The 18,268-nt window shown below is 32.5% G+C and overlaps 2 protein-coding genes across 3 annotated transcripts in view; one reads left to right on the top strand and one right to left on the bottom strand.

Annotated features, from left to right (window-relative positions):
* Window positions 1–137: 137 nt before the first annotated feature.
* LOC117210756 (RYamide receptor-like) overlaps window positions 138–18,268 on the bottom strand; it is a 47,193-nt gene continuing 29,062 nt past the window's right edge. For both annotated transcript variants that reach the window (XM_033454078.1, XM_033454086.1), the window contains exons 3-7: window positions 16,018–16,268; window positions 14,854–15,013; window positions 1,730–1,798; window positions 940–1,183; window positions 138–447 (exon numbers count right to left, since the gene is read on the bottom strand). In XM_033454078.1, coding sequence (XP_033309969.1) covers window positions 248–447; window positions 940–1,183; window positions 1,730–1,798; window positions 14,854–15,013; window positions 16,018–16,268 — 924 coding nt within the window. In that variant the 3' untranslated portion in view covers window positions 138–247. The remainder of the gene's footprint in view (window positions 448–939; window positions 1,184–1,729; window positions 1,799–14,853; window positions 15,014–16,017; window positions 16,269–18,268) is intronic.
* On the top strand, window positions 6,041–9,342 carry LOC117210786 (pancreatic triacylglycerol lipase-like). Its single transcript, XM_033454120.1, has 8 exons — window positions 6,041–6,122; window positions 6,649–6,736; window positions 6,998–7,043; window positions 7,201–7,349; window positions 7,432–7,674; window positions 7,751–7,951; window positions 8,663–8,795; window positions 9,147–9,342. The coding sequence occupies exons 2-8, from the start codon at window positions 6,682–6,684 to the stop codon at window positions 9,211–9,213; spliced, it is 894 nt and encodes a 297-aa protein (XP_033310011.1). The 5' UTR covers window positions 6,041–6,122; window positions 6,649–6,681; the 3' UTR covers window positions 9,214–9,342.

Raw genomic sequence — 18,268 nt, 5'->3', positions numbered from 1 at the left:
CTCATTTTATGATTTCTCGCAAATCGTCATTATATTTATAGTCACAAATTTCTCTGCAGAACTTATTCAATTTTTTCGTTGAAGTTCTTCCAATATTTCTTATATTCTTATACATTATTCTTATACATATTACGTACTTCTTTCCTTATAAACATTTTCATCATTTAAGTATTCTTGTATTGTACTTTCTATTTCCATATTTATTTATTTAACACGGAATCACATGTAATTTGATTAAAAAGTCCTTTTACAGTTGTTCTTCTGTGTGGGATTCAAGATAAACGAGTTGTCGTTGTAGTGGTTGATTCACTGGTCGAAACGAGTCATTCCGGATGCTGGCGCTTCGTACGGGTGCAGTATGGTTTCCGTTTGTTTTGCGGCGGACACTGATGTAGGTTGTGCATGTGTTCATACGTCGCAAAACGGAATGGCCCGAATCATTGATACCTGCAATTCAAAAAACCATATTTTTAGTATAGTTAAATACATTGGTCTCCCTACATTAGTGGCAAAAATCGTAGAATTCGAAGTTTCGTATTTCTTAAATAAACTCGAAACCAGCAAAATGATAACTTAAACTTTCCCTAATTTTACATCGGATTCATTATATTTCACATCGAAAGGAATCTCTGGTGTCAACATTAAAAAATTGTCAACTTGATATGGAATGAACCGTGAATATTAGAAGCCTAATATTGATTACTTACACATTACATACTAAAGAATATTTTATTCCTAACGTTTTATATTAATTAAGACAGCTAAGGAATTATTTAAAATTTTCATCGAATCTTTAAAGCGTAAACTAACTAAATGCACTTATTAAAAATGTATCTTACTTAGATAAAGTCGTTAGTTGAATGCTGCACTTCCATAAAATTTATACTATTCGAAATATTCTATCCGACCTTTTGTAAAGTTTGATATTACGATATGCACCTGTTAAGGGAATGCCCATCGTACTAGCATTATAGTTATCACGTTGTCTCTCTCTACGAAGCATTCGATGTGCACCAGGCAAATGTCCGATCGCAGTTACGAAACCAGTTCGAAATCTCGCGTTCATCCAGCAATAAATTACTGGATTGTAACAGGAGTGTGACATGGCTAGCCAATGGAGAACCATCCATACGAACGGAAGTCCAGCCCAACTTTCCAGAGTCTCGTTATTATCCATTAGTAGCTAAAAATTTGATAATACCGTTTTACTTAAATATATTTTCTTAATAGAATTTAATTATCTCGCTAAAGTATGAATCTATAGTGTATATCACGTTACTACAGTAGAAACTCCGTTTATATGAACCTGTCGGGGGATAAGTTGGTTCATATAACCAAGTCGTTCATATAACAGGAATCCACATATTTCTCTCCGCTACCTATGATTTTTCGTTCAATTAAGAGGGGTCCACGTTCATATAAGAGGAATCCACGGAACATTTTCTCTTAAGTATGTAATAATGTTGCAAATTTGTAGCCACTGCGGAGCGTGAGAGTATGTCACGTAACGCGTGCCTCTACTATTTACATCTTACTGCTAGACGTTCATATAAGTGGATCGACGCTCGGTAGTAGTTTAAATAATAATAAGAGCTGAGCTAAAAAGTTCAGTTAATCGTGTACTACTTCATATAAATGGAATTCATATAAACGCAGTTCCAGTATATACTGCTGTAGAAAAAAATTTACCGGTTCAGTTATTAAGGTTTATTGGATCTTTGTCACTTACGTTTAATATATTGAGTGGAAGCCAACAAATAGTGAACACTATTACGACCGTTACCATCATTTTAATCATCTAAAACAAATGTAAAATATACAATTATGATTATTTTCTTATAACAGAAAATAGAAAAGTTTCTGCTCAAACGAAGAGTATGAAACGAAATAGTACTTGAGTAATATAAAATTTATTATTTTTTTCGATAGACGTTCATTTAAGAAAAATATTTTTTATAAAGATCTATGGTAAACATATCGTTTAAAAATTTCATTAAACGATAGGAACTTAGGGAACGATTAAAATAGAAGGTTTACAGAGATAGAAGTGTTAACGCACTTGTTACACAGTAGTCTTTTTTGTGAATTTTATGATATTTTTTGTGTTAATAGGCAGTGGATATATTAGTTAAATTATGAGAGAAACACGTAGCTAGCCAGAATTTAATCAGGACACACTCGTAAATCACACGCGACAATTATTTTTTCTTAGGTTAGAAGTATCGTTAATTTTCATGGTCTGTCCAGTGCTGGTTTATTTTATTTATGTGCTGTAGCCAGTAAATACAAATGGCGTTATACATTATTATAAACAACGTCGTTTTCTCTATCATGATCGCAACTGTGAATTACGATTCAATTTATTTTGATTTCTTTTACAGCCCACTTATTTTGGAAATTGAAAATGGACCTTCATTTTCCAGCCTTATAGATGATTAAGAAACTTAATGAAATAAGAAATAATAAAAGAGAAAGGAAAAGACAAGAACTGAAGAGAATTTTATATCAGTAAAATATTTATAGATTTACCATTTGACAGGAAATCAAATTATTTTATAGAAAGGTTTATTATTCTAGTACATCTATATTGCAAATCGCAAAGTTATGAAAAATGTTTTTTTTCGTATGTATAGTCGTAAAATCTGAGAAGTTTATGTTGTTCTTTTTTTTAGTATCATCGAGTATATGTATGTATCATATAAAACTCAATGTCAGCTGATATATATATATATATATATATATATATATATATATATATATATATATATAGTTTCTATTTTCCAGCGAATTCCAATAATGTGATTCTTTCCTACGTTACAGACGTTCAAAATCGCTGTCACTATTTTTCCACCTAGAAACGGAATTATGAAACGAGATATTATGTTCTTTTCTCTTGTTCATTTCTATAGATAAAATTCTTAAGAAGCAGGCATTTTCTTCATCTCGCTGATAAGTATGTATCTTGCACTCTTACTCAATTTTGGTCGTTGTGTTTTTATAACAAATATTTATGAATTTGGCAGGTGTATATTATGGTTTCTGGATTTTCGAAAGATCCGTTCTATATTTTTACTTTTGCCTCTTTTTTTTTCGTTTTTTTTTCATTTTCATATCTACATATACCACCATAAGTATGTCCATAGGTATTTCTTTTTTCGGTACATTTAGCTTTATAAATACGAAAATAAGCGTATAAGGTAAACTGACAAGAATAACGGGTTTTCACTTCCTGATTCAAATATAATATTTATTCAATATTTTTGTTCTGTTACGTAATAAGTTACTGTTTAGACACGAGTTAAATTACGCATATAACTAAGTATATAATCTTCCCATTATAAAAGCATCATCATTTTTCGAACATCCCTGGTTACTAAGTGGTAATATCGTTATTTGAATATTCGTTGTTGGCTACTGTATTTCGTATGAATAAAAACGTAAGTGTTAATCGTATTGTAAACATACTTCAAACTAATATCAATTCTATCACTGATAATTTTATATTGTCCCCAAACAAGAAGAAATCTTATAGATTGTATTTAGTACAAATTCTATAGAAAAATATGATTCATTGAAAAATGACCCAAAACAGGGTTGAAGAACATAATAATTTGTCAAAGAATTTAGCAACAATACATACTGAAAATCTCAAATGTTTCAGTTGTCAAGCTGGGAATGTACTATTTTTCTGATTTTTCCTGCTCTTCATTTCCATCTTCGTTCTTTTTCTGTTTATCTCATTGACATTCCAATCTTCGCTGCCCGCTTTTCAGATAAGGTCTTTGCTTTTCTCGATAAATACGAGCGTTTCTGTTATCGCGTTTATTGCTGATATTTCGCGCAATCCTGCACGTCGCTTTTCATATTCTAACGTGACGATCTACAAAAAAATCTGAGTAAAGGTTACTCTTGTAAGAAGATTAGTGACGTAAGTGTATTTAGATTTACCCAACTCGTTTGCTTTTACAGATTTATCATCACAGTCCTCTGTTAAGTTGTATTGAAAATCTTCTTCCTGTTTCGCTTAATACAGGTAAAATTGTATTTTATTTCATCTAATTTAATATTGCAAGTCAGCGAATCGTATTTTCGATTCTATGTATTTGTTTTATTGAAACTTCTTGAAATGAAATGAATTTTATTGATCTTGAGGACTTTCTCAAGCAAGATAACTGAAACGTATGAAATATTCGTGTTAAGCGTATGATATAAAGCATTATGTACTCCATTTGTGAAATATCACACTTTTTACTGCACATGTTGTTTCTATAACAGCGGTGATGATTTAATAGTTATTTATAATTTGCAGTACTGTATTTTATTAAAGGTATCCAGGTTTCTACGATGGTCTGTAAAGATCTTGATAAAGTTAGAAAAAAGTGTGCTTCTACGGATGAATGGAATTCGATGGCGCAATGCTTAGATAGTTTTGATGCAAATTTCACAAGCAAATTTGACAATCGAAACAACGAGCATAATAACTAGTTGCATAAATGTTACCCTTGAAAGATATGGCATCATTCCAAGACAAAGATTTATGTTTAGAATATTTCATTGCAAATGCCGCAGCGTTTAACAAACTAGACTGTGTTACGTGTAAGCTAATGAGGTTTCTTTCAATGCGCTTTGTTATTCGATTTCACGAAGGAAACTTAGATGAACAGTTTCTTTTTCCTTTTGAGGAAAAAATCTACTCAAGGAATAATTGTTCCATATCGATCTTCGTGCGCTTGTTTCCAAACGATACCTCGAGATCCGCTACGATTTCAATAAACCGAGTTTACCGGGACTCTAAAGAACATTGCTACCGTTCCCTCAGTGAAAAGCACGATTCATGAATTTTATAGGAAGAAGTATTACGACTCTCTATGTTTGAAACACACGAAATGTATTCTCGCTATATATTAGTCGATGCTCAAGAGGCGGCTGCCATCGAAGAAAGACAATGAGAAAAAAGAAACAGAAACGGAAAATCTAAGCTGATTTAATTTTAACTCCAGAAAAGGAATTTACATTGCACGACAGAGAAAATACTGTAATTTAATTTATTTAAATAGTTCTAGAAAGATGTGACTAATTTTGCTCGGAATTTAAAAGCTTTTATTATGTAACAGTAGATATCCTACATTTTCATTTTACCACATAGTTGTCCAAACTTTCGAGCGTATTTCACATTCAATTTGATTTTTTAAGGAAAGCAAATTTTAGGTATTCGAAGGAAGATTCGAATAGTAATTTTTCCATCTTGACACTGTTACTGGTGAGATGTATAGGCTGTATAGCGTAGCAAAATTTCCATAAATTCATCCCTGTTCTTCGACTCTTAACGGTCGACCTGTAAATCGTGTGTCAACTAGGATATTTTCATTTTGCGTCGAATTTACGGGTTTTTCAAAGATGTTGTACTAAAACGACTCGCTTGTTTATTCTGCAATTTTTGATAGATAATAAAGATAGATTTCGTATTAGAAATTTTATAACGTTGTAACGCTACCATATAAGCTTTACGTCGCTTGATATGCTATTCATTTTATGCGATTCCGTGTCATAAATTTTCAACTTACATTATTTGATAGCTTGATATTTATAAGCAGACTGTGGATATTAGCGCAGTCATGCGATATTTAAAGATGAAGAAATTTTCAAAATACAAATTGTTTAATTTAAATGAAAAGTAATATGAAATATCGAATGTAGAGTACAGGTAAGACAAATTTCTGTTTTGATTTCCTATTTTTAATCATATTCATAAAAATATAAAACTATAAATTTTCGTAGATTATTTATAAATTTAACAATAAATATACAATCTCTTTTCATGCGATTTTGTCGAATACTTACGACAGTATATAACTTATTTATTGTTTTCTGTTTTTTTTTGACATTTAAAATTTTAATTATTTGCTCAACCATAATTTTTGTTAATTATATGCGTAACTACAATTGTTGTTAATTATAGGTGTGATTGCAAGTATCGTTGGTTATGTTAAGAGCAACATTTTTCAACTATCAACAGTGGAAACAAAACTAATGAATTTAGATAACGTGTAGGTATATAGAGAGGAAAATTGTTGAAATCGCCATAGTTTGTTTCTGAAGCGGAGGAATTATCGACGTTTCTGGTAAGCGAGGGGAACCATTCAAACTGTCAAACCATAATTCTGTGTGATAGACATATCTTCTTGATTTTATCATAGATACGAAAAAATATTAATAAAATCGATATATTTGATATCGAAAGAAGTTAGCATCATTTTAATATCATATAAATTCTGTTATAGCCTTAAGTTTTGTCTTAAGCCGCTTCCACTGCATTAAGGGTTTTCTTAATCCCTTAACCTACGATTTACGTTCGAGAATTTTGGGCCGAAAACGTAAACGAGCTATTATATATTATATTATATATTATATTTGGCCCGATCATCATACTACGGGCTATGCCTGAAGTTGTAGGTTAAGGGGTTAACACTCAAACTATCTAGTATATAGCATAAAACTATATAGTATATAAGAGCAAGATTAAAAAATTGTTAGATTTCATTTTTTCATGTTTTGTACAAGTGATCATATAGAATATAACTCATGATCGTACATGACTTACTAACAAAATAATTTCAATTTTTTCAAATTAATTTTCAACTTCATAAGCGGCCAAAAACATCCGGGGATTCGTTCTACACGATGACGAAACTTTCTTCTTACATTTTCTTCGTTTTACTCAACATTTTGATAGCAGGCGAGTATTATAAGGATTTTAATTTAAGTCAGAAATGGAGAGGCAATATTCAGAATAAGGAGAGAATTTTTCGTTGCATTATTAACTTTAAGAATATTATCTCCAATCGTTGAAAACATTTCTCATCTTATTATTAAGAGTACATACGTGAATATCTTCATATTTTCTTTTTTAAATGAGAACAGCTGTAGAATAAATTATAAATTCGTTATTCATAAAAGTAGCAATACACATTTGTGACTGTTTGTTGTTTTTTCACAGGTGCTGATGACAATATTAGTACAATTTTCATACGTTTATTCAAAAGGTAATCATTTATGTGCATGCAAAATCAATTAATTCCGACTTGTGTATTTTATAATTATAATTTATTATTTAAATATAATACCGTTTCTTTATTTACCGTAATTTGCCCGTTTGTTTATTTTTCTTGACTTTCAATTCAAAAGATTTTTTTATTTCAGGGATGGCTCTTATCTTGATGCAAATATATTAAATAGAACTGAATTGGTAACAATGGGAAAGCATCTACGAAGAAATAAGAACACGGTATTCTTCATACATGGCTTTACAGAGAGTATAAATAGCAACGATGTGGTTATTGTAACGAATAGTATGTTAGGATTTGAAATTTCGCAATACCGTAAAAGATAAATTTCAATGGAAAATTAATTTCCCTTTGCAAATTATTGCAGCGTATTTACAGGCCACGAATGATAATGTCCTTGCAGTCGATTATCAACAAATTGCTGGACTCCCGTACGTAACTGGTGTGACAATGATCGAGGCAGTCGCAAAAGTTGTTGGCGGAGCTTTGAATATTTTAGCGAGTTCTGGTATGAATTCGAAAACGTTACATGTAATTGGACATTCACTGGGTGCTCAGATAGCAGGAGTTCTTCCAGAAAACATAAACTTTAGACTTACCAGGATAACAGGTGTCGTTTAGGAAGCTAAGGAGATTAAGTTTTGAGATTAATAGGACAGTGTAAGAAATTTGTATTTTGTTTACAGGCTTGGATCCCGCCGGTCCCTTATTCTACGTTTTAAATCATCGATTGACCTCTGAGGATGCTGACTTTGTAGATATTATCCACACTGACGCGGGCGTTTACGGAATAGCATTGAATAGTGGTCACGTGGATTTCTATCCGAACGGTGGTCACAGGCCACAACCAGGTTGCTCCTTAATCAACATACCTCTGTCGGCACCAGGTTTGGATTTTTTTATTCTGAAATATTTTATTTAAAAAATGACAATTTTGGTGACAAGTATAATACGCGAATACTCGCATACGTCCTGAGGCAAAGATACACGAAAGAGCGTGGTCTATAGTTTAATTATTAGATTCTATCCGTTGATCATCGATTTTTTACACATCAGAATTAAAAAGAGATCAGACTTACGAAGATAACAAGATTTCAGTTCGAAGTTGTTTGCAGATTAAAGGAAAAATACATTTGGAAGGATCTATGTTCAACGAATTTAAATTCAAAGTGATACAAGTTAAGAAAAAACATTATGATCAGAAAACTATGTATTGTATTACGTACTTTTTAATACTGTACATTCGAAACATCAAACGATTAATATTCGATATTAATTTTTATACAAAATTTCTGGTTCATTCTTTCATAAAAGTAGGTTATACAACAATAGCCAAACATACGATATAATAGTTTCGTTAATATCTTTCGAGTAATTAACGATCGTTATCGGAATTTCTGTCTCAGCAAATGTTCAGGTATTCGCAGGTATTTTCGAGAAACCCACGAAGATTATACACAATATCTACATTAAGAATGCTCTCGGACGTTTATTTACCGAGAGAAAGTAGAAAATGATATTTTATATACAGATAAAAGGAAAGGTTTCTTCTTCTTTCCGTAACCAACATTCAACTCTTCCCATTCATTGCATTACAGATTTCTGCAGTCACCAGAGGTCCTACATATTCTATTCAGAATCAGTTAAAAATCATAAGGCTTTCATTGGTAAATGTCAAGGGGACTGTAACAGCGATCTCGTGCCAATGGGTTTTATTACGCCAAGTAATACGTTAGTATCATTTTCTGTAATTTATTTTTAATTCGTTACTTGATTGTTTTTTCTACTATTTTTAATCTATTAAGCTAGTGATGAAGGTTAATCAAACATTTCACTCCTAAATCTTCAAACTTCCAGACCTTTAAATTTTCTTTTACTTTGGTGTAAACATTCAACCAAACATTCAAATTTCTATGCTTTTTAAAGCCTCACATTTTCAAAATATCAGATTGTTAACTTTTAACGTGCAAATTTTTAAATTATCATTTCATCACGAAGAAGAGAAGCAAGTCTCTTTGGCTGTTCCTTCTTACATTTGTATTATTTTTTCTATTCTCTAATTAATTATTCTTCTTCTTTTAGGAGGGGTGTATATTCTTTGACAACAAATGCGGAGAGTCCTTTCGGTCTAGGTATGAAAGGAGTGTAGTTAAAAGGTTTCCATATATGAGGCGATTTAATTTAAATAAAAGTCATACGTTTTATTCGTGCGTTATGCAACCAATAAATAGTTAATTAATCTGGAAAATATATTTGGAAATATGTAAATATATAATATATATGATATCCATTTGAAAATAAATTTTTCATTATAATATTTGTCTCGTATTAACCCCTACCTAACATGAACATTATCGTATGCCTGTGTTCGTGACTTTTACTCGATGCGCTACGCTTGTCACCCGCCGAATTGATATTGGCTGGCTGATTGTAGGCTGATTATAGGCTGATTATAGGCTGATTATAGGCTGATAGCCCCGAAACGACGATGGTCTATCCACAGAAAAACGTACAAAACGTGCGAAACTACGAAATAAAAACTAGAAACTACGTCGCGAAGCTTCGAAATATTCGTGGCTCGGCCGTTCGAGAAAAGAAACAGAAACCCGAAAAGCTCGCTTCTCGAGGTGGTTCTTGAATAAAATATAAGCGTTGGTGATCAACGAATTTGATCTTCTCGGTATGAAATAAAGCGATTCTGATCTCTCTCCGGAACAATCAGAGATGCGTGTTGTTCGAAAGGGATTCTATATTCTTTGTGAAACATTCAGAGATATGTTTTGTTCGAGACAGAGCGATTCTGTCTTGTTGGACTCGATCGAGAGTTCGGGCAAAGTCTAGGCGGAAGGTGGAAAATGTGCATGCTGATTAGTTGGTTACCGAATGCAAAAGAATTAAACGTAACCTTCTACTAGAATTAATCATGTTCAAGGCTTAATTAATCATGTTCGGCTATTGATAAGACGATAGGCATGAAAAATGAGAAGCATTGTTACCATTGCTGAAAAAAATTCGTCTAAATGGTAATATTTCCTTAAAAGTAGCCTCTTATCTTCGAAAATTTGCGTCATAGAATTATTTAAAAAACTTGTTATATTTTTTCCTTCGGACGGAATATGTTATGAACATAAAGAGAAAAGTTCTTTCCGAAAAATAGTTTTTGAAAATTTGTTAAATAGGCTAACTATCAGCTTGCAAGTTTTGTCGTTACGCAGTTACTTGTAATTTATACTAAGTTCAACGATTAATTCTCTGATATGAAAGAATCGATATGAAGTTCGTGTCTTCGGTACATTGATAACAATACACACTTTGCAAAGGAAATCATTTGTCACTTTAGACATACACCGTATTTTTATTATGTTTAGTCATTCTTTCATGGTCGTACGATACATGTTCGTATTAGAAATAGTTTAGAATCCCAATGATAAGTGTGCAACATCGTTCGGCGCATATTCTGCTTTTAACTCTTTGCAATCGAGAGGTGACTCTCAGTCACCACGGCGTTCCGTGCTGCAACTCCAGTGGCGAGCAAGAGGCAACAGTCCCTGTTTATGTTAGATTTCGACATCTTCAATTGATGAGAGTGCAATATTGGTTCGTAAATTAATTCCTTAGTTCTTTGTGTTCTTTGTTAGGAAGTGTAAAGTGTTTGACTTTAAAATGGAGATAAAATATTTAATCTCATATCCCTTCGAAACTATGGTTCTGACAACGTCTCCAACGTTAGTTCGGATTTGACGATCGTTGCAAAAGTATTATAGTTTAGAAATCCTGAAAATATGGTTTTCGGAAGTGAAATTAGCTTAAATGAAGATGAACTTGATTTTAAGCTATTGAAAAATGAGATCAATTATATTCAAGAATGCATCCTGGTAAATGCTATGTAAATTATCATAAAAAAATACAGAAATTAATATTACAAAACCATATTTTCAAAGATGTAAATATAGATAAATTATTATAATATAATGTTTTTGTAAGTTAATTTTTATATAAAGTCGTAACATATACATATATACACTAAATCATCCGGAGTAGCTGCTACGCCCGACCGAAAAAGTCCTCGAGTGTGTCACATCGGAGACACAAGAAATCACGAAATCCATAGATCGCCGGTGATCTCCCCGCGTCGCAGTTCGAACGTTTCACGAATAAGGTGAAGAAATTGAACTTTATATATGACAATAGAATTTATTATGCAAATGTAACAGAGTGACGTTTCAAAGTGTTACGAGAGATTGGGTCAAAATGTTTTAACAGACTGGGGCGAGCGTTTATTTTGGAGGGTTTTTATACTGAGGTTTTAGTCCCTCTGGAGGGGTTGTCGTCCGGTGTATTTCAGAAGCACCTATTCCGTTACTATTTGGTTATTGTTTCGATGGCTGCGGTATGCAGGATGTCTAGCCTATCCTATTACTGTTTTTGAGCAGGTGGTCTTCCTGAGTGTGTGACAAGTGCAAAGGGTTAATAGAATCTATGTACTCTATTAGTAAGAATTGATATCTCAAACTTGAATATTAGTAAATGGTTGACGATAACAATGTAGGTAGATGTAATATTGAATTAAAAATGTTATTAAAAAATATATTATATTTAAAATATGGCTTTGGAAAGGTAGTCTTCTTTAGATTATTCATTTCTTATAACATTTCTTTCTAAATAGAATCACAACGAAGGTGTGATTCAATCGTCAAATATTCATTCACAAAATGGGAGAAAGGGTAATAAACTAAGGATTTGTATTTGTATAAAAATATTAAATATTAAAGAAAAAAATATGTAGTATCATGGACAGATTGCCTAAGAAATATCGGGTGAACCATAAACAATGTTGCGAGAAAGTGCCGACAGATCCGTCAATGTGTCATCGATCTTTCAGTCGAATAATTACGCAAAAAAAAAGGTCTACGTGACCATGGCCACGGACGGTTGCGGAACACGTATGTGGTGAGGCTATGAGAAAAAACAAGGGGATGTTTAACACAACACCCGTATTCGGGTGTCAGCAAAGTTTCTTAAGCAAAGTATGGGTCAGGCCATCTAACCCATATTCGGGTGTCGCTTATTTGACTACTTGCGAAGGATCGTCGTAGGTATTTGAAAAGATATTCCATAATAATAAAACTGTTGAATTGTTATAAAATAAAAATACGAAAATGGTTTATTAAAAAAATTATTTAGAATGTAAAACTTTAACGCATTCTATACATAGCTGAGGTTGGTCGGGACAATTTGGACAATAAGTTGTTTTCTTCAAATTCTTTTCTGCCTTTATTCGGTCCATTCGACGTCTTTTATTTGCATAACATAGTTAGCATGCGCGTCTAATGCTTCTTCCGGAATCGTTTTTCCGAACGGCGATATTACGCTGACTCCGTCGAAGACAAGGGTTTTTTGTATTTTCAGACAACCCTAATAATTTTGCAATGAATAATTGTCTAAATATTCCAATATTTATATTTTTTCTTGGTGCAATTTTGTAAACCGTCAAAGCGTTTACAACAGAAATTCCCAGAAAGGATTAAATGCCAAGTTTTCCGTACCATTTGACTCCTTTTCTAATTGTGGTGGCATAAGAAACCATTTGGTCGGAATAATCTGTACCACACTTTTCTTCTTTATATTCAACAACAGCTAATAGTTTTAATGTTGCGTACGAATGAAACGAAAGATCATTCTTGAGACCACCGCTTGAGCGACTCGCATTACTAAAATATCGATGGGAGCAGAGAACGCTTGGTACTGTTGTACGCGTGGCCTGACGGAGATTTCTTTGAAAACACGCGTGGCAGTCAATGTGTTAAGGAAGAAAGACGAATTAACGGTGAGTAGTTAGTTGATCAGTCAGAGTCGTCGTCAGAGAGTGTTGTCAGAAGAGAGCGTTGAAACCGTGATGACAAGAGTTGTAAATTAACTATTTAGTTATCTTAGTTATAACACATTAGTGTATTTAGTTCACGTTAAATAACCATCGTTCCCTGTTTAATCCATTCTAAACAAATAAAAAAATTCTACAAATATTTTACGTATCATTGAGAGTTTAGAACAGTCTTTACTTTTGCAGAGTTTGTTTACTTGTGTCACATTATTATAAATATTTTGATCATTCGTTTACATTACTTTTAGTGGATTATGGAACGTTATGATAATTATCGAGTATTGTTTAACTTCTATGGCATTAAACTCCGTTACTGTGACATTGTGTGATAATTGCAGCGGTATAAACATCTCTATCTCTAATATACTTATTTTTAAATGAAATTGTATGCTTTCAAATTGCTTTGTTTTCCTCGTAATATCGTTTCACTTGAACAATTAAAGGAACTTATGCAATAGAACGGTTATAACTCATATAATCAACAGTTATTAACCAAGCTATTGACAAACATAGATTATTTTAGTGATATATCGTTAATCGTCCAGCATTAATTGCAGAGACGCAGATTAATATACGAACGCACTTCGCTACAAGTAGAGAGTTGAGCTGTTTTAATAAAATTTTAGTTATTAGTTTCGTAATAATAGAGAATAATTAATTAATTATTATTATTAATTAACCCTTTGGATTTCTTTGTCGAGTGTGAGTCGATATCAATTTTGTTTACAGCTACGGCTATGTCAAGTTACATTCGATATTTTTTAATTTCCAATTTAAATATGTATTATATTTCACAACGTTTGTTTTAACTTAGATGAACAATGTATATGTGCGTGATCCTTTCTTATAACTCGAAATATCAAAGTCTGGATACGTTCAAGTAAGTACATACATATAAAAAATCCAAAATACACTGTTGTTCTACGCAGATCATACGACGCTGTTTAGATGTATTTTTTTGTTTGTTAGCAGTTGTTTGACACAGTCGTTTGATGCAGAGTGATTTTGCTAGCACTTCATTGCCTTTACGCAATCAATGTTAATTAAAACTGTCTCATCATATAGACGATAAATTGCACGTGTTGTACTTTGGCTGATTTTGTTAGAGCGAGCAACCTTCTCACAAATATAATTAGCAAATATAATTAGCCTCGCTTTGTTTCATGACTCGATTAAAATCGAGTTCGATAAAACTACCTTGTGCTATCGAAATTGTTCAAACGAATCTCGTTATACTTGACCAATCTTTATTTGCTACTTCGACGAATGATTTCTATAATGAGAATATATATAGTTTTCATATATCAAGTCATATCATACGTATAAGGAAAAATAAATTTGAATAAAAGAAAGAAGGTTCTTTTGCAAAACAAGAGACACGATCGAAATATAGAAAATTGTTAGTATTCTTTAGATATAAAAGAATAACAATAAATATCTACTCTTCAGACGTTTTAACCGAAGAGGACAGAAATATTTTTCTGACGCATTTATAAAATTTAATAATAATTTATTTAATAGCAAATAATTTAACAAAAATAATCTACTCAATGGAAAAAGAAAAAAACAACTATTTTTTCTTTCGTCTAGAACACGTGCTACCTAATATCTCTTGTTTGTTTTGGCAATTATTATTTATCCTGAAGCTTTGAAACGTTTGCACGAGCCAAGTATAGAAGCACAATATCACGGAGAGGTCAGAATACGTGGATTAGTCTACGTGTTCCCCCTGCGTGCTTCTTTTTATGTCTAAGTAGACAATCAAACATTCTGAGAGGAGATTCTAAAGGAAGAAAGAAAAAGGGAAGAAAAAAGGTATGTTAATTGAAAGCGTCGTAAGCAATAACCTCCCTGTTATATCACAGAGAAATTTGTCTAATGCGATGCGATGCTTTTTTAATACTTTACCTTCCTTTTTGATCGTGCCATTCTCTGGTCTCTGACATTTTCGGCTTCTCCTGGAGGTCTCTTTCCCCATACCATAACAGCGATGCTGGTGTATGTAAACACCAGAACTGTTATCGGTATCACGTACTGAAGAACCAATAACGCTATTGAGTAATAATACCTGTAGCACACAAACACGGGCTTGAATAAAAAGCCGATTCAACAATGTTATTAGAAGCCATTATGCTTCCATAAATTCGACTGGTTAGACATTAATGGTTCTCTGAGGAGATTTTAAAAGCAACTGAAGCAGCTACTCTTGTTTCCGGTTCCCCACTTTTTTCCGTGTTGTGAAACTTTCGACGAAAGTTTATCCGATTAAAGGGGAAAAATATGGAATTCTAAAGAAAAAATTAACACGAAGGGATGTATTTAAAAGAGAGTCTAGGTATTTCATTTCTTCAAATTCAACACATTTCGTGCTACGTGAATTATCGATAGATTAAGGATATTTATTTAAATTTATATTTCTTATTATTAAGAGATAAATATTTGAAAAATATTATATTCAACTACGCAGAAAAATAAAGAAGGCAAAACGTATATGTTTCGCTCAGAAATACGAGGTACATGTTCAGATATCTTTAAGTAACCGATATAATTCTCGAATTTACAAACAAACAGTACTTAAAATGTCACCCACATCGATAAAGAATTGTTACAATGACGATTAAAGTGAAACACATATATCTCGTTTCTTTTATCTTTTTAGTTTTCTCTTTTATTCTTTCGTTGAGTAAATAAAGACACTCTTATTTCTAAATTAAAACTTTCACTTATTCTTTGTCAATAGTTAAATGCCTCGAGATAATTTACTGCTCCAATTTTGAAGTTCTGGTGGATACTTTAACCTTGACTGTTATGTAAATATATTTTTCATAACTCGTAGTAAACCTGAGTTATTTATGTTCAAGCTTAATTTTGTCCTAGCAATAGTCAAACTACTCAACTTTATTTTTCTAATAAATATTTAACTTTGTCATTGACGTAGATACGTAATTAGTGTCTAACCTGACGTCTGTTTTTAAGGTCCAAATGATTATTAGCGTTGGAATTGATGAATTTGACTTCCATATAGTTCAAGTATATAGGTAAATAGATATGGATGAATATGGGGATAATTACTTGTTCTCCATCGACGGCCAAACTTCCGCGCAAATGTATTGATTGCATCTTTCATATTTCTTCGACGGTTGAGATAGCTTTGAAACAATAGCGATAGGAAGAGATATTATCATAGCAAGCATCCAAACAGTTAGAATCAGAAATTGAGCTTGACGTTTGCTCAATCTGGGTTTCAGAGGCCACATAATGGCAATATAGCGATCTATACTAATCGCAACAAGTGTGTATGCGCTCACCAATACTGATACCGCCTGAAAATAAATATTTCTGTATTAACGAATCATCTCTTTGCCATTACTACTTCGAAATTTAAACTTTAGGTAAGACATTCTTTAGGTAAAATATTCACATAATATTTACATAATTTCTAAATTGTGCAAGAAGAAGACAGTTAATCCTCACTTGAGAATTTTCACATTCTTTCTCGAGATTAATCGAAAATATCTTTTTTCTGTCGTTTTATTTGTATTTCACATCTTGGATCTACAGTTTAACGCTAGAACCACCGACGATTAAAGTATAAAATTTATATTGATAGAAGATACAATTTATATTATTATTTACCTTAATAGAAGCTATAAGAAAGGTATATAAATAAAAAAAAACAAGTTTTTGTCTATACTTCATCAAACATTTTTTGTTAGCTCCAAAGCTCAATCCTTCGTCATACGGTTGTAACATACAGTTATAAAATTATTCATTTACTTAAAACCTACGAATTTGTCATTTTGGCCACTGGTATTTTCAGTGTGAAAAGAAGGATTTCTGTCGAGGACCGTTCCACATTCCACGTTACTTTCATAAGTTACTAATTAATTAAACAATAAATAATGTTCTCCTTTCAGTAAGATCAATCTCAAATTTCAATGTATCGTATCATCTTTACGAAACCGTCCGAGAAAATGAATATTCCCATCGCACGTGATCAATAAAAAGCAGCTTTTATCAAAACAAAATGAAATTCTATACGTGGATGGAGTTGCGATGCTACAGATCTCAGTACATCTCGAATTTGATTTTCGAAAGCGCGTGAAAGGACAGGTCTATCAGAAGGTAACAACTTGTTACTAACGAGCTATCCCTTTGTCATTTAGTGGCAGCTTTGTCTGCGAAGCGATGTTACGATCCGCTGATTCGCGAAATCAATGGTTATAGACAAGTTTCGAGGCTCTATTTTCAGCAAAGGAAATTTCTGTCAGTGTTACCTGAATGTAGTTACACGAATATTCTCGAGTATGTTGAGTATAAGGTTACACACTGTTCACTAGTCGCCCGCGACCACCGAATTCATTGGGTTATATGAGCCCATTCGCACTTGGACGCCGAGTTTAGTCATGGTTTTTGGTTGCCCTGGCGACCTGGTCCTAATGATCCTAATATTCCAAGGGAACTGGAATTACGGATGAGATTTTATGCGTATTATAGCTGAATACGAAATGATACGCGTAATCGAATACGATCGAGTTGATTGAAACCAACAAACGTACGTTGGTCGACTACATATACATAGCTTTTCATGAAACTGGTTTAATCTTTAATTAAACTTTATTTATGGTTTATCGAGTCTCTTAATTTATGAATTTCTTGGGAACTCATTATTGGAATTATGGAAATAATTTTCACGCAGGTTTAGTATTGTCGTATAATGAGGTGAAATTTCATAAAAGTTTCAAGAGGGTAAGAATACACATAGGAAATATTACATCGTTAGGATAATTTGTGATGAGAGTTGAGAAAAATTTAATGCCGATGTATTATGCATTCACAATTTTGCCGGAGAAGCTATTTTCGGAAAGTTTTCTTTGGTAATGTATCTTTTAAAAATTCTTTAGTAACGAATTCCTTTGAGGGATTTTTAGGGTTTCCTATAATACTCAATTTATTGTTTAAATTAAATCGTTTAAATTTTAATTAAACTGTTTTGTAAGGATTACGATAAACAATTATGTAAACACCAAGTGACTGAGGTAAATAAAATTTCATTTCGATCAAAGTCCGAAATTTTTGTCTAAAGATTGTATGTGTTTTCGACCAATCGCGGGGAGACGCAACCGCGAGGAAACACGTCAACGGGAATCGTAAATTCTCGTTACTATTATAATAATCGACGCCGCGAATAAATCGATCCCCTGATTTCCGTTGAGATAATAGGTGTGGTTGAAGTGGTATAACGCTGCGATTAACAGGGTTATAAACCATATAATTTCAACAAATTGATACAATGAACTTACGCCGTTGCGTATGATATATG

This window comes from Bombus bifarius, unplaced genomic scaffold (genome assembly GCF_011952205.1).
Source record: "Bombus bifarius isolate JDL3187 unplaced genomic scaffold, Bbif_JDL3187 scf7180000007970, whole genome shotgun sequence".
In the NCBI taxonomy this organism is placed as follows: Eukaryota; Metazoa; Arthropoda; class Insecta; order Hymenoptera; family Apidae; genus Bombus; species Bombus bifarius.
Note: the sequence above shows the minus strand (reverse complement) of the source record. Positions and strands in the feature narration are given on the sequence as shown.